Genomic DNA, 16,637 nt, shown 5'->3' with positions numbered 1-16,637 from the left:
GCGGTACGCGGGCCTCTCACTGCTGTGGCCTCTCCCGTGGCGGAGCACAGGCTCCGGACGCACAGGCTCAGCGGCCATGGCTCACGGGCCCAGCCGCTCCGCGGCACGTGGGATCTTCCCGGACCGGGGCACGAACCCGCGTCCCCTGCGTCGGCAGGCGGACTCCCAACCACTGCGCCACCAGGGAAGCCCTGTCACTTTGTTTTTAAAGGATGCTTCTTCAAGGGTGAGGGATGAAGGTGCCCCTGGGTTACTTGGCCTAGATGTTCTGATTTTCTGTTTGGGTGAGAAAGTCACTTCGACTGTGGATGGGTGTTCTCCTCCTCTCTGGAATATTTGTTGGCTCGGAGGGTTGGCCGCAGCGTGTAGGATTCAGTTCAGAGCGCCACATGCCCGACGACAGGTGAGCCTCGAACTGGACGCTGGTTCAGGTGCCCACCGTCGAGTGCCCTGTGCCCGGTGGCCGCCCTCCGTGCACCCTCCTAACTCCCTCGGTGTGTGTGTCGACCGTGCGGGTAACCCTTCCGTTCTTGCCCCACAGAGTCCGTAGAAGAGACCACCCCAGGATCCCAGATGAACAGCCGGCGGGAAGATATGGAAATCGCGTCCCACTACCGGCATCTGCTCCACGAGCTCAACGAGCAGAGGCAGCACGGCGTCCTGTGCGACGTGTGCGTGGTGGTCGAGGGCAAGGTCTTCAAGGCCCACAAGAACGTCCTGCTCGGCAGCAGCCGCTACTTTAAGACGCTCTACTGCCAGGTGCAGAAGGCGTCCGACCAGGCCACGGTCACGCACCTGGACATCGTCACGGCCCAGGGCTTCAAGGCCATCATCGACTTCATGTACTCTGCCCACCTGGCCCTCACCAGCAGGAACGTCATCGAGGTGATGTCCGCGGCCAGCTTCCTGCAGATGACGGACATCGTGCAGGCCTGCCACGACTTCATCAAGGCCGCGCTGGACATCAGCATCAAGCCGGACGCCTCGGACGAGCTCTCGGAGTTCGAGGTGGGCGCCCCGCCCAGCAGCGGCGCGGACGCCCTCATCTCCGCCGTCATGGCCGGGAGGAGCATCTCCCCGTGGCTGGCCCGCCGCACGAGCCCCGCCAACTCTTCTGGGGACTCGGCCATCGCCAGCTGCCACGAGGGCGGGAGCAGCTGCGGGAAGGAGGACCAGGAGCCCAAGGCCGACGGCCCCGCGGACCTGTCCTCCCAGCCGCTGTGGCCTGGCGACGCGGGCTACGGGCCCCTGCACATCAAGGAGGAGCGGCTCTCGCCGGCTCACTACGGGGGCAGCGAGCCGCCGTCCGCCGGGGATGGGGCCGCTCAGAACTCCTTCTCAGAGCAGGCGGCAGGGGACGGCTGGCAGCCCACGGGCCGGAGGAAGAATCGCAAGAACAAAGACACGGTCCGGCACATCACGCAGCAGGTGGAGGACGACAGCCGGGCCGGCTCCCCGCTGCCATCTTTCCTCCCGACGTCCGGGTGGCCCTTCAGCAGCCGAGACTCAAGTAAGCCTTTGGTTTGTTACAGGCCGGGCTCGGGCGCCCTGGGGCGTTTGTCGGTGGCCCCGGGGCCGCTCGTTTTGTCCGTGCAGTGGCACCTTTCCAGGCTCACGCTGGTGGCTTCCCGCGGGTCACCCCCTCTCGTAGTAAATCGGTGTGAGCGCGGGGAAGGGGGCCGACGCGTCCCAGCGGGTGCGCCAGGGCCGCCGACACACCGAGGCTGCTGGGCTGGGGATTTTCTGGAGCTGGAAAGGCGGGGTGACACCCGGAAGGAGCCCCAGCGTGGGGTGTGGTGGAGCCTCTCGTAGGCACTGGGTGGCGTAACTTAATTTTTAAAGATTTAAACGTGACGGTGTTGAGAAGATAAAGAAGTGCACGAAGGGACGTGACTCGGGTGGAAGGGGAGGCCAGGCCAGGTGTGTGGGCTCCAGCCGTGGCCACTGTTGTCAACGTGGAAGAAACACCACGTGTGTGTGTTTCGTCCTGGGCACGCGAGGGCTCGTGGCCACAAGCTCCCCTCCCGATGAGGGCTATTTCCTCATTGCCAACAAGTGCGGGTTCTGTGGTTCGCCCACAGGGCAGCCGGTGGGCGTTACCGCACAGGTGGGGAGCCCCTTCTGGGCCCCGAGTCCGTCAGCCGTGAGGGCTCTTAGCTTAGCTGTGTTGGCACTGGCCCTCGCCCTCTGGAGGATGGTTTTTCTGTCTCCCAGGCTCGTAAACAAGTGAAACGTTTACTAGATGCCAGGTGCTCTCGCTGGCGCCGAGCGTGTGATAATTACGGCCGCACCGAGCTTTCCCGAGCGACAGATGGGACCACGAGGGCTGCGTTTGGAGTGAGGAGGGGCTTTGGTGGGACGGGGTTGGTCCAGAGCAGGATGGAGGCTTCTCAGCAAGTGACCGCGTTGGGGAGGCCCCTCCAGGAAGGAGGTTAGAACCCAGTGGGGGCTCAGAGGTGGACAGAGGTGGAGAGAAGGCAGTGAACCGTGGGCACAAGCCCTGAAAGGTGTCACCAGTGCTAGGCCTGTGCTGGGGCTGGGAGGGCGACCCTGGGGCTCTTGATACACTAGCTTGATTACTGTGGTAAAACGTACGTATCATGAACTTCACCCCTTTAACCATTTTTAGGTGTACTGGCATTAAATACATTGCCACTATCCATCTCCAGAACTTTCTCATCACCCCCAGGAGACACTGTGGCCTTTCTTACTGGTTCTCATTCTCATTGCCCCTGTGCGTCCCCAGCCCCAAGCGCTGGGCCAGCCTCCTGCAGGTTCAGTCCAGGCGGGTTCCACCAGTGTCGCCCCCTCGGCAGGATGAGTCTGTGTGAGGTGGCGTCCTTCGCGCTGTAGGACATCGGCAGTGCCATGGCCTCCGCCCACTGCATGCCAGGAGCCGCCCACCCCTGGTCGTGACGTTGCCAGTGTCCCTGATGGGAAGCCCCCCGCAGAACCGTTGAGTGTAACTGAACTAACTCAGAAGAAGGTTAAGTTTCTGAGATGATAGAAAGCCCACCTGTCTCCCTGCCAGCGGTCGGCACAGTGGTTGTCTGTGTCTGCTCTCTCCGTGACGACTAAACGTCCCTTTAGCTCTGACTAAAGCCTGGAGAGCAGCGTCCACAGGGACTGACTTAAGGAACCTTCTGGGTGGGTCAGGGCCGCAGAGCCTTCCCGTCCTGTCCTACACCTGCTGCGTCACGGGTCGTCCGGCGGGCCGCGGGGCTGGAGGCTCTAGATCGGAGAGCCCACCAGCACGTTAAGAACGGGACGCTCCCTAAGCCTGTGGGTTTGATGTTTTAAATGCAGTTGTCGAGCAGAAGGTGTTTTTAGAATCCAACAAGTGATTTCTCCTGGTGTACTCTTGCTAATGTCTGAAATCCCTTGGGTTACCAAGGCAACTGCGAGATTTCCCCTGAGTTGCTAAGACAAGGACCCGAGGTGTGGGCTTGCGTGGGACGGCTCTGCCCGCCACAGTGGCCATTTACTCCTCTGCCCTGGCCCTGGGCTGGGGTTTGGAGGCATAAATTGTGATCCGCAGTGGAGGAGAGTTTGCTTTCCTTAAAGATTGATCACATCTTAGAGGAGAGTATTGTTTCCTTCTCATCCCGTTTATAGGAGAAAAGGCCCTTTTCCAAAGGAATGTGTCAGCCGGTTCCTGCCGATCATTCAGGGCGCTTGACGAAGATGCTCTGATGCCCAGCCCTGCAGCGGACCACCGCCCTGTCCCCTGCGTGTCCCCACCTCGGCGTCAGGGACTCTGGGGCCTGTTCGCATTTAAAAGTGATTCTTCCAAGCAGGCAGCCAAGAGCTTTCTAACCCAGTAGCTTCCAAGAAAACATCCGTTGAAATGTACCTCCGGGTTACAGCTGTGGGAAACGGCGTTTAAACGTGCAGGTGCGATGGACACAGGCCGGGCCCGTGGTAGCTGCCGGCTCCGGCCTCGGCCCCTTGTCTATGATCCCAAGGCCGTGAGCCTCCAATGCGACGGCTTGTACTTGTTCAGAAGCTGGTGTCAGGAGAGCCCAGGTGCCCCATCCCGACATCCCACCCGTGTTCCGAAAAGGATCTGCAGAAATAAAGTTCTGAGCTAGAATAAAGCGTGTGGGTCTTGTGAAGGAACTGTTTATCCCTGAGCCTCGGTAAGGGTGGACCCTGGCGTCCTGGGATTTTGAAGAGTACGTGGGGACCACAGAGCGGCTTCAGGGCGTGCAGGTGGCCTCCAGAGACTCTGGTGGGTGCTCTAAGCTCGCAGCTGCCGTCCTGCTGGGGCCAGGGCCCAGCCCTCCCCTGCCCAGGTCGGAGGGTCTCTTCCCTCGCAGCCCGATGCTGGGGCTGAAGCCAGGCCGGCAGTCCCTCCCTTGGCTGTACCCCGAGACGTTTTCCTTTCAGAAAGGATTGGAATTGCCTGGAATTCCTCTGGTCGACCTTGGGGCCGTGGTCAGGGGGCAGCTGCTGCCCTGACACCCCAGCAGTGGTCTTCACGGGGCGGTATGTCCGGAGGGGAGCGTACCTGCTGCTGAGGTGGGGGGTGGGGGAGGGGCCTCGTGCTGGCCCCGGAGGGCGGGCTCTCTGGGGGCGGGGCCTGGGCGAGGGCGGGGCTCGGCCCTGACCGAGACCCTTGGCCTGTGCCCCCCTGGCCGCCCAGCCCTGGCCTGAGGCCGCACTTCCGAGTTACCACCTGGACTGGAGATCCTCGTCACTGTGGCTCTGCTGAGTGGCCAGCGGAGCTTCTTTTCTGATGAAATGGAAGTTCCTGGACTTTCTAGAAAATTCAGTTCCTGAAGACCGAGCCCCTGAGGTCTCTCATCATCCAGATGTGGGAGCCGAGGCTGGTCACCCGGGGCCACCCCCCGACCCCGCCCTGAGAGGGAGCTGGAGGGTCTGGGTCTGGGTGCGTCAGGACAAGGCGGGGCCCCTGGGAGGCGACAGGTGCGCGCGGCCCGCGGTCGCGCTCGGGACCCGCAAGGCTCCGCTCGCGACAGAGGGGTGGGGGTTGGCTGGGCCCCTGGTGCTGGCAGAGCCGGCTGGCAGCTTTTCGAGGGCTCGTTTGCTCCGGGGTGCGTTTCTGCTCTTCCTGATCTCGCGGGCGCCCCCTGCTGACCTGGCGCAGAGGCCACTTGCCTTGGCTGCTTCCAGGCGGGTTCCCAGATGTGCCGCCACCTCGCTGGGTCCTGTTTTGATTTGAATTTGAGGGGTTTTGTCCTCTTCAGCCAGGTGTGTGTTTTCTTCTGATGTTTGGACACTGTGACAGTGACGCCCCCAGGGTGCCGACCGGGGTGGGGACCGAAGCCCCACAGGCACCCACCTCCCAGGGACGAGGAGGCTCTGGCTGTGTTGAAGTGCCCGGGGAGATGCTCGTACATTTTGTATTTGCTGTATAGACGTGTATTTATATACATACACTTAAAAGCACAGCTTGGGAGCTTACATTTAAATGGAGATTTTAAAAGGAGCTGTGAGTGTAATTTTTAACTGTTCATTTGAAAACTTTTATGCTGCTGCTTTTATCAAACTTTTAAAAGATGGAAGCAGACATACACATTTGACTCTTCTAAGTCAAATCCCAGATGTTCAGCCGGCAAGGGGGGCATGACCCACCCCCCAGACACCCCGACACCCATCCTGGGGACCACCTCCCCAGCTAGTGTGTCCTGACTCGGCCCCTGTGTGCTGGTTTCTCCCGGTCAGTCTGCTGTTGACGGAGCCCACGGGGGTGCCCGCCCCTTCCCCAGCCGTAGGCTCTGTCCTGACCTTGACGGGCCTGGCTGCCAGGACCCTCGGTGCATGCCCTCTGGTGCTGGTGGCATGTGTGTTTCTGGTGTAGACCTAGAGGTGTTTCTAGGGGCGTGTCTGTTTCCTGCCGCTATGACAAATCACCGCAGACGTAGTGGCTTGAAGCAGCCCAGCTGTATTATCTCTCGCCCAGATGTCGCCGGTTCGCAGGGCCGGATCCTTCTGGGGGCTCAGGGGAGAATCCCGGTCTCTTCCAGCTTCCAGAGACGCCACGTTCCTTGGCCCGTGGCCCTGTGTCGCTCGGACCTCAGCTCTGGTGCCGCATCCCCTTCGCTGGCTCTGGCCCTCATGCCTCCCTCTTCCTCTGAGATGGACCCTTGTGTGGACAGGGACCCCTGGACCGGCAGGGTGATCTCCCATCCCACTTGCAAAGTCCTTTTTGCCACGTGAGGTGACGTGTTCACAGAGATTAGGACCCAGACACATGGGGACCATCATGGGAACACAGATAATAACGAGGTGTTTTGGTGAAAACTGCCATTCCCTTTGCTATTGTTTTAAGTACGATACACATTCAATGAACCGCACAGGGCTTCCCTGGCGGCGCAGCGGTTAAGAACCCGCCTGCCAATGCAGGGGACACGGGTTCGAGCCCTGGTCCGGGAAGATCCCACATGCCGCAGAGCAACTAAGCCCGTGCGCCACAACTACTGAGCCTGCGCTCTAGAGCCCGCGAGCCACAGCTCTTGAGCCTGCGTGCCACAACTACTGAAGCCCGTGCTCTAGAGCCCGCGAGCCACGACTACTGAAGCCTGAGCGCCTAGAGCCCGTGCTCCGCAACAAGAGAAGCCACCACAATGAGAAGCCCGCGCACCGCGACGAAGAGGAGCCCCCGCTCGCCGCAACTAGAGAAGAGCCTGCGCACAGCAACACAGACCCAACGCAGCCCAAAATAAAATAAATAAATTTATTAAAAAAGTAAAATAAACTGTACAGATTTCAAGTGTATGGTTAGAATAATTTATTGTCTCTCTCCCTGCCGTTTTATTGGGGGAAATACTCACACTTACAGAAAAGTTGAAAAAACGCAAGTGAGCCTGCCTGCGCTGAGGTTCTCCTCCTGCTCACGTCTTGCTGTGTTCACATGTTTATGCATCTACCACCCAAACCCACCTCGTTCTCTGAATTTCAGAGGGCCGCCACCAGCACCTCGTCCCGGCCCTCCGGCCCGCCTCTCACCAGAGCCCGCGTTCCCCACACCGTACACGTGCCTTTGGATGACGGACGTCCCCTCAGGACATCCCCTCAGCCTCTGGACACCCCCCACCCCACCCCGCCTCCTGCCAGCCTGGGGGTCGCGAGGGAGGGCGTCACGCAGGGTGTGCTGTGCCCGCCTGTGTCCATCTGGAGATGATGCAGATTTGCAGTCACTTGTGAGAAGTGATGCAGCCAGAGCCCGTGCACCTGTTAGGTAGCTTCCCCCAACGCTGACGTGTCAGCGTCACGGCCAGGACACCAGCCTGGCCCCGCACAGTCACCACCAGGGGACCCCGGGCCGCTTCCCTCCACAGCCTCGGGAACTTCTCATCTGTCCCTGGCTGCGATTTCCAACATGCTCTCAGGGTTCGCTCAGGCTGCCACGTGCGTCCACCAATCATCCTTTCACTGCCAAGGTTATTCCGTTCTCTGCTGTAACACCCCTGCTGATGGACGTTTGGGTTGTCTGGGTGATTTCTGGCAGTTATGATCAAGCTGCCGTGAACGTCCCAGGACGAGTATCTGTGTGATTTCTCTGCATTGCTCCCAGGACTGGGCTGCTGGGCCGTCGGGTAGGGTGCGTGCAAGAAACCAGGGGTGTGTGTGATGTACACTCGTGTCAGCGTCCCGCACACCGTGGATTGGTTTGTTTTTAAATCGTAGCGGTTCTGGAGGGCGTGGGGGCATCTCCTTACGGTTTTCTTTCTCTTTTTAACATCTTTATTGGAGTATAATTGCTTCACAATGGTGTGCTAGTTTCTGCTGTACAACAAAGTGAATCAGACATATGCATACGAATATCCCCATTCCCCTCCCTCTTGCGTCTCCCTCCCACCCTCCCTATCCCACCCCTCTAGGTGGACACGAAGCGCCGAGCTGATCTCCCTGTGCTATGCAACTGCTTCCCACTAGCTCTCTATTTTACATTTGGTAGTGTATATATGTCCATGCCACTCTCTCACTTCATCCCAGCTTACCCTTCCCCATCCCGTGTCCTCAAGTCCAGTCTCTACGTCTGCGTCTTTATTCCTGTCCTGCCCCTAGGTTCATTATGGTTTTCTGAGTGTCTTCTCAGGGGTTCGCCAGCCTCCCCTGTCTTCCTCTGAGCGGTCTCTGCTCAGGGCCGTGCATGGTGGCGGGTTTGAGAGCTGGGCCGGCCAGCACCCTGTGCTGGCCGGGGTCCCGCTCTGACAACGAGCATTGTTTCCTAGTTGCCATTGACCCCTCTTCCTGGGGAAGCGTCTTCTGCTGAGTAGAGCGTCCTCCGAGTGTCCTGGTGGCAGGTCCTTCGTCAGGTGTGTGCTCTGAAAACACTCTCTCTCAGCCTTTGGCTCGTTTCTTCCTGTAACGGTGTCTTTTGAAGAGTGTACACATTTTAAATTTTCATGAAGGCCAGTATGTGAACTTTTTTCTTTTGTGGTTCATGCTATTTGGGTCTAATCCAAGGGACCTCTGCCTAAGGTCACAGAGATGTCTCCCGTGGTTCCCCTGGAGGATTGGGTGTGACTACAGGCCTGAGATGCGCGTTGATCTTTGCGTGTGGCAGGCGAGGGGTCCACCTTCACGGTCACCTTCTGCATGTGGTGTCCAGCTGTTCTGATACCACCTGCCCATGGAACTACCTTACTAACTGTATATATTTTTTTAATTAAAGAGAATTTCTTCCATGAGGTGAAAACATTTTGGTAGTTAAAGAAAATGAGGTAACTTGATTTTAACTTGGATACAGAAGCACTTAAGAAATAATACACCTTGGACACATAAAGTAAGAAGGTAGATTTTAGACAAAGTGCATAATTACAACAGTTTTTTGAACTTTATTTTGCAATGTTTGTGAGATCTAGCGGAAGTTAGGACTAAGGTCTGGTTTGAGCTGTAACTCAGGAGGGTGGAGTCACCCAGGGAGACAGCCTCGGCCCCGCAGTTTCCACTCTTCCGGAAGGTTCCGCTGTGTTGCTGTTTGCACATCTGTGTTCGCGGGGTGCCTGTTCCCTGGATGAGAGGCCGCGGGCTGGGCTGGGACATCTGCAGGAAGCCTCTCAAAGGCAGCTTGGGAGCGTATTTGAGAATCGTGAAGAGTGGAGATTTGGGGAAATCTTAGAAGCCGAGTGTCTGCTTTTGACCAGGCGCTCGTGGTGAGGCGGCCCCTGTCCCATCGCCCCCGGCCCTGGGCTTGTTCCCTCCTCTGCTCCATCATCTGTTTATTACCCACTTTGCAGCTCACACAGCGTCTTCTAGTTTAATTGTTTAGAAAGTCTGCTTATTTTAATTGTAATCTCTTTTCTGCTTTTCAGCTAAAGGTTGTAAGTGAGTGAAATTTTCAAAATGTTATCATGTATCACTTACGGGAAGAAGGACCCCCCCCCCAAACCCCTTTCTGCTCTAGAATCAATCTTTACATTTAGCACTTGGCCCTTTACAGTTAGATGTTGGTATTTTTCATCCTGGTTGCCTTGTTTATTAAAAAGAGGTCAGCCTGGGGAAGAAGCCCTGAGCGCCTTTTCCCCTGCCCTGGGCGGTCGGTGGAGGGACATTTCCTGCCATCACACGCGTGTGTGAAATGGCTGCACACACTCTGTCCCTTGTCTTGGTGGCTGGTCTCCCCGTCCAGCCGCCGTGGTCTCTTCTGTACGAGGAAGCCCCCTGTGGCATCACCAGGTGACCCGGAAGGGGTCCACCGCCCCACAGCTACCAGTCGAGCCCATCGCACCTCATCTGGCCCCTGGTTTGTCAGTTGTTGTTGTTTTTTTTTTATAGTTGAATTGCTGGCCCAAAGGGTCTGCACATTTTTAAAAAAATTTTTATTATTTTTGGCTGCGTTGGGTTTTTGTTGCTGTGCGCGGGCTTTTCTCTAGTTGTGGCGAGCAGGGGCTACTCCTCGTGGTGCACAGGCTTCTCATTGCAGTGGCGTCTCTTGTTGCGGAGCACAGGCTCTAGGTGTGAGGCTTCAGCAGTTGTGGCACACGGACTCAGTAGTTGTGGCTCGCGGGCTCTAGAGCGCAGGCTCGCAGGCTCAGTAGTTGTGGCACACGGGCTTCGTTGCTCCGCGGCATGTGGGATCTTCCCGGACCAGGGCTCGAACCCGTGTCCCCTGCATTGGCAGGCGGATTCTTAACCACTGCACCACCACGGAAGTCCCTGTCAGTTTTTTAACCTCACTATTTAAGGGTTTTTCTAAGTCACCGAGTCTAAGTTCGTCACTGTTCGGAGGTAAAATGTTAGATGAGACGTTTTCAGGGTCGTCACTTGGTGGATGAGCTCCAGCAGCTGAAGGAAGGAGCCCCTGGGTCCTCGCTCAGGAGATGTCCCTGCCTGGAGGGGACTTGGGGACAGTCCTGTCACACACGGTGGCTGATGGCTCAGGCTGGAGGCCGTTCCTGAAGCTCAGGTCCGAGCCTGGCTTCCCAGCTCTCCCGGCTCCAGCTGAGATCCACCTGAAAGCGGCACAAAATGAAGTCTGGGTTTAACCCATGAATGTCAAGTTGCTAAAGGAAAGCCGCTGCTGCTAACGGGTAGGACAGCTGTACTGGCGCCACCCCCTGCCCCCACGGAGTGTTTGGAAAGGTTTTAGTTTTTTTGATAACAATAATCTAGTAAGAGCCTATTTTGTGGCTTTATGTAACATCAAATTCTTTATCTGTGAAAGGATTTGTTGCAATGTTAACTATTGCTTTCAACTCCCTGTTCTGTTTGTAGAATTTCATTTTTGACCTCATCGTCTTAATCCCTCCTTTTGAAGTCAGGCTGTGGTCTGCAAGGGCCTGGGAAGGACCCGCTCTCTCTCCTGGCGCCTGGCCGGTGCCCCCAGGCGCCACCCCTGCCCCCTGCCCCTCGCCAGGCTCCCAGCCTGTCTGCCGGGCAGGAGGCTTAGGACCTGGGAGGGCCCAGGGTCAACCTCACACCTTCTCCCTTCTGGGCACTTTCCTCCGCTTTCTCATTCGAACAAGAAATTCTGGGGAAACTGGGTCTCCCTGCACCTCCAAAGTGGATGCCAGAGTGAGTGCAGGAGCCCACCCGGCCAGCGTGGGGCGCCCTAGGCCGTGCTTGTGCGTGTGCCCGGCCCATCAAGATGACGTCGGAGAGTCAAGTCCCCTTAGCCCTTCTGGTCTCCTTCACAGCTCTCACCTTCAGAATGACCAGTTCCTTCCAAGCTCCGTTTGACTGGTATCATCCCTATACTGGGAGACGTCCCAAGTGCTGTTTCCAGAATTGGGGGCTTCAGTTTCGACCTGGGTGCTCAGCCGACAGGCCGCAAGGCTTGGGAGATGGAGGGTGCACTCAGGCGCTGAGAGCATGTCCGCGTGTCCTATCACGAGCTGCTCGGGGCTGTGCAGCTGGCTCTCCACTGGACCCGCGAGGGCTCTAGGTTAGGACACTGAGTGACCGCAGGCGTGTCTGGTCTCGATTCCCTGGACGGTGGTACCTTTCCTGAGTCATAAATATTCATGTGGGAATTTTTCAGTCGACGGCTTTCATTCCCTTCACTGTCACCCTACCTCTCGTGGGCCCTCACCGCTCACCCACGAGCATCTTCAGAGCGTCGACCCGTGAAGTGTGTCTGTGGCTCGTGCTTGCCGGTCCCCCCCCGCCCCTCGTTTCACGGCAGTTAGCAGCCGGTTCACCGTTTCACGGCAGTTCTCAGTAACAGACCCCAGACATCCTTCTTCGAAACCCAACTTTTAGCTTTTCACATGTGGTTGGAATCTTTCAGCTAATCTTGATTTCTTTTACATGCTTTTGAACTTAAACTGTTAATATAATTTCATTAAAATTTTGGTTTTGAAATCTGGTGTTTTTTAGTTTTCAGTCTGTTACGGGCCGAATGTTTGTGTCCCCTAAATTCATATGTTGAATCCCTAACCCTGGTGTGGCTGTATTTGGAGATGGGGCCGGTGAGAAAGTCATCAGGTTAAACGGAGGCCCTCGGCATCTGTGTCGCATCAGAGCCTGCCCTCCGTCTGCCCACCCACCGAGGTGAGGACAGCGGGGAGGTGGCCGTCTGCAAGCCAGGAAGCAGCCTCTGCCAGGAACAGGGCCCTGCTGGACCCAGATCCTGGCCTTTCCAGCCCCGGAACTGAGAACCGCTTAAGTCTTACAGGAGCCCATGCAGACAGAGGCAAAGCCTTCATCTCAGTTTGATTTAATCCCTACACTTAGTGGCTAGAAATGCAAAGTCAGTGCTGATATAGCATTTAAGAATTGACAGGAAAATATGAAAAGCTTATAGCTTGAAAAAAAGAAAGTATCCTTCCGGAGCTTCAGTCAGCAGTAGCCTGGCGTTACACCTCGACGGTGTCCTTAGTGTCTCGTATCCTCGGGGAGAGGTGAGACGCATCCCGGTGGTGGACGGTGACACCGTCGCTGAAGCCAGCAGCTTGGACAGCCGCGGGGAGAGGCCCGAGCTCTACGCGCATGTGGACGAGGGGCTCCTGGGAGGAGAAGGCAGCTGCCCTGTGGGACGTGACGCCCCTGGTCGGGGCCCCTGTGATCTCTCAGCCTGTTCCCCGGGGCCCTAGTGCCCCCAGGGCGCTCGACACCTGAGGGGCTCTGCTGAGGTGGGCCCACCCCACACCCCAAAACCCAGTTCCTATGCACCTTGCGTGGACAAATGTGCCCTTCCAGTTCGGGAGTGTCTGCAAACATCGGTCAGTGGCCATGTGTCCCCAGGGTGCCTGGGGCCCTGGCTCCTGGCTCCGCCTACCCTGGCTCTTCGGTTCTGATCCTGACTCCTGTCCAAGGACCACAGTCAGAAATCCAGTCTCTTGCAATTATCGAGCTGTCGTGTGAAAGCTGTCTGAGGCATTTTGGGTGAGTCTGGTGGGTTGGCTGATGGTGGCTCTTGCCTCCGTGCCCTCTGGTTCTGCAGCTTCGAGTAATTTCCTCCAACACGAAGGCGCACCATGAAGCAGGCTGGGTCTGAGTTTTCTCGTGCACCCATCAAGGCGGCTAAGGAGTGGCCTCGTCACGGAAGTCGCTCTGCCCTCTGGGGGCCGTCATGGGGCAGGCTGGCTGAGCCCCTTCAGGACAGAGGAGACCCTCTGTCCTCCCGCGTCTCCTGGGGAGGACCACCGGGCTCTCGCCCTCTTCATGTTCGGTTGAGCTCTCCGGAGCCTCCTGTGTCTTTGCCCCGGCGCTCAGCACCACCCTGGCGTGCAGGTCTCTGCGGGGAGCTCGTGCGGCCCCAGGCCCCCGCCGTCCTTGCCTTGCACACCTGGCTCCGTGGACCGGGTCCTGTGCTTTGTGAGCGGGCGGTCCAGCCACCGCCCTCCGCTCACCTCCAAGCATGTGTTTGTGGGAGGAGCCATAGAACCACCACATGGGGTCCCCTGTGGTGCCACCTGGCACCTGCTGGCCCCACTTCCCAGGTGCACGAGGCCGTGTCCGGTCCTGATGCTCAGGCTGGTTCGGGGTCTCTCTGATTTCCGCAGCCTTGGGCCCTGCTTCCCTGGGTTCTGAGGAGGGACCTGTCGTTTCCGGGACTGGCTCACGGGCCCGTCCCACATTTGAGGCTGCCCAGCTTCCCCCCGCCAACAGTGCCCCCGCTGCCCCCCTCCCAAGACAGCCTGGGGGTGGGAGGAGAAGGGGGGCCCATCCCTTTTCCCCCGCCTGCCTTCCCCTCCTCTCGGGAATGGTCTTGCTTTCCCATTTCTGTTTTGATTTCTCGAGTCACCACTTGTTTCCAGGGGGGCCCTGGCCAGGCAGCAGCTCTCCCTGGGGTCCGTCTGGCGCCGGCCCGTTCTGGGGGCACCTCCGTGGCCCAGATGGTACAGGAGGCTCCTGGTCCTGCATATGCGGCCCTGAGCTAGAGGTTGTCACAGATCCTCTTGTTAGTAGCAGCTTTCTTGAGATGTAATTCACACTGCTGACAACTCACCCATTTGAAGTGTGTGATTCGCTGGGTTCTAGTCTATTCACAGGGCTGTGTAGCCGTCACCACAGTCGACTTTAGAACATGTTCATCGCCCCAGAAGGAAACCTGCACCCTTAACAGTCACCCCAAGACCCGCCCCCTCCATCTCCCCCGGCCCTTGGCAGCTCCCAGTCTCCTCCTGTCCCCGTGGATTTGCCTTTTCTAGGTATTTCACGTGAGTGCACTCGGACAGCATTTGTCCCTTTCACCGGGCGTAACGTGTCCGAGGTCCATCCGCATCGTAGGCTGCACCGGTGTGTCATTCCTTTTTACGGCTGAATCATATTCCTTTGTGTTTATCCTTCATCGGCAGGTGGGCGTTTGGGCTGCTCCACTTCTTTTTGTTTTAATTTTTTTTTAACCAAACCCAGTTTCCATTTATTTATTTATTTATGTGTTTTATTTTTTATTGTTTTATTTTTTGCAGTACGCGGGCCTCTCACTGCTGTGGCCTCTCCCGTCGCGGAGCACAGGCTCCGGACGCGCAGGCTCAGCGGCCATGGCTCACGGGCCCAGCCGCTCCGCGGCATGTGGGATCTTCCCGGACCGGGGCACGAACCCGCGTCCCCTGCGTCGGCAGGCGGACTCTCAACCGCTGCGCCACCAGGGACGCCCTGCTCCACTTCTGAGCGTCAAAGGTGCTGTTGCTCTGAGCGTGGACGCGGGTCTCACCCCTCTTGGACGTCCTCCCACCAGTGGAAATGCCGGGCCACGTGGCAACTTGGTGTCCACCCTCGGAGGACCCGCTAAGCTCTTGCACCGCGGCCGCATCATTTTACGTCTCTACCAGCAGCCCGGGGGGCTGCAGGGTCCCACGTCCCGTTGGCACTTGTGGGTGGCAGCCGTCGCAGAGGGCGTGGGAACGGCGTCCTGGCGCTGAGCTGCGTTTCCCTGGTGACGAACGGCGCCGAGCACTGCTCGCTGGTCGTTTGTGTCTCCTCTTCGGGAAAATACCGGTTCATGTCCTTCGCCCACTTTTAAGCTGGGGTGTTTGTCTTTTATGGAGCAGTAAAGTCCTCTGTAGTGTGTAGACGGGCTCTCGTGTCAGGCGTGCGGTTTGCAGATGTTCTCTCCCGCGCATCCTCTCACTGTGTTGATGGCGTCCTTGGAGGCCTTCCGGGGTTTAGTGTTTGGCGACGTCCAGTTTAATCTGTTTCGGTGCTTGTGCTTTTGGTGTCACAGCCGAGAACCCGTGGCCCAGCCTGAGGCCGCGGAGCTTTCCTAAGAGTTGTGTAGTTTGGCCTTTTGGATCCATTTTGAGTGTTGCCCCTTCTCTGAGGGATGAAAATACCCAGATGTTCAGCCCCGGAGCAGACCCGCTGTCCTGGGTGGGCGCCCATCCCGCCCACCTCTCCCCCGGGTTCTGGGTTGAGCCCCACGCGAGGTCTTGGCTGTGATGTCACCACTGTCCTGGGACTTCGTGTCAGGCCGGGATCGGGCTCGAGGCCGGGCCGCTGGGGTTCAGGACGCTCGTGGCTCCAGCTTCTCCTAAACTTGCCTGCTTGCTGTTCGGAGGGTCCTGAGTCGCGGGCGAGGTCTCTAACGTGTGTTTCCCTCCCCAGACGCCGACTTGACCGTCGCTGAAGCCAGCAGCTCGGACAGCCGCGGGGAGAGGCCCGAGCTCTACGCGCATGTGGACGAGGGGCTCCTGGGAGGAGAAGGCAGCTACCTGGGAGCCCCCCTCACCCCGGAGAAGGACGACACGCTGCACCAGGCCACCGCGGTGGCCAACCTGCGGGCGGCGCTTATGAGTAAGAACAGCCTGCTGGCCCTCAAGGCCGACGTGCTGGCGGACGACAGCTCCCTGCTGCTGGAGTACCTGCCCAAGGGCACCCACTCCCTGTCCCGTAAGTGCCGCGCGGGCGCGCAGTGTGGGCGGGAGCGACGCGCCTCAGCGCGAGACGGGACGTGCTGAGGGTGTGTGCGTGGGGGTCGTGGCAGTCGAGGGGCCTTCGGAGAGGAGGCAGCGCTGTCGGGGCACCGGGAGGGAAGCGGCCGAGTGTCTGTGCGAACGTTCATACTTGAAATCGAGGCATCTAACCCTAAACCCTGAGCCGGCTGACCAGTGCTGGGCCGAGCGGGCCTGGGACAGGGACCCCTGCGCTGGGGAGGCCTTGGGACGTGACGGGCTCGGGCTCCCTCTGCTGGCCTCGCCCCCCGCCTGTGCGACTCTTCCCGCCTGGGGAGTGTGGCCAGGCTGCAGATCCTCGCGTTCTACCAGACGGTGCTGCTGGCACGTGAGATTTAAAAAGGCTTTGGGTGTTGTGTTTACACCTCGAGTGTCTCCAGCTAGATTGCAGTTGCTCACAAGCAAATAACGGAGTCACCTAAGGAGCGGATGAGGTACAGCGGTGCTGGCCGGGGATTCCCCGGGCGCCGGCCTGGGAGGATGCCATGCCCCCTCGGCTCGGGTGCTCTGACATCATCCATCCCGGGTGCCCGGGTCCTGGGTGTCTGGGGCAGTGTGACCCTGTCTCCGGCGTCCCGAGAGAAACGCTCTGTTGGGTTGGTGTCTGTGAGGGAGAGTCGGGTGTGGCCCCGTTTTCCTCTTCGGGGCAGAGTGACACACCCCAGAACAGGCGGCTCTGAGTGCAGAGGGCGTGGCAAGGGCCCTGTCCCAGGGCCCTGCGGTCCAAGCGTGTATGGCTGGCGGGGCTGTGTGTGGGTCCCTGAGCACCGCTGAAGGAAGCAGGGGGAAAACTGCAGCCAGTGTTGGGGGTCTGGGGAGCGTGTCTTT

The 16,637-nt window shown here is 58.6% G+C and overlaps 1 protein-coding gene across 1 annotated transcript in view; it reads left to right on the top strand.

The window, feature by feature from the left end:
* Positions 1-573: 573 nt before the first annotated feature.
* Positions 574-16,637, top strand: part of ZBTB46 (zinc finger and BTB domain containing 46) — a 34,791-nt gene continuing 18,727 nt past the window's right edge. Inside the window, exons 1-2 of the mRNA XM_065893436.1 lie at positions 574-1,510; positions 15,463-15,747. Coding sequence (XP_065749508.1) covers positions 574-1,510; positions 15,463-15,747 — 1,222 coding nt within the window. The remainder of the gene's footprint in view (positions 1,511-15,462; positions 15,748-16,637) is intronic.

The sequence above is a fragment of the Phocoena phocoena genome, chromosome 15 (genome assembly GCF_963924675.1).
Source record: "Phocoena phocoena chromosome 15, mPhoPho1.1, whole genome shotgun sequence".
Taxonomy (NCBI): Eukaryota; Metazoa; Chordata; class Mammalia; order Artiodactyla; family Phocoenidae; genus Phocoena; species Phocoena phocoena.
Note: the sequence above shows the minus strand (reverse complement) of the source record. Positions and strands in the feature narration are given on the sequence as shown.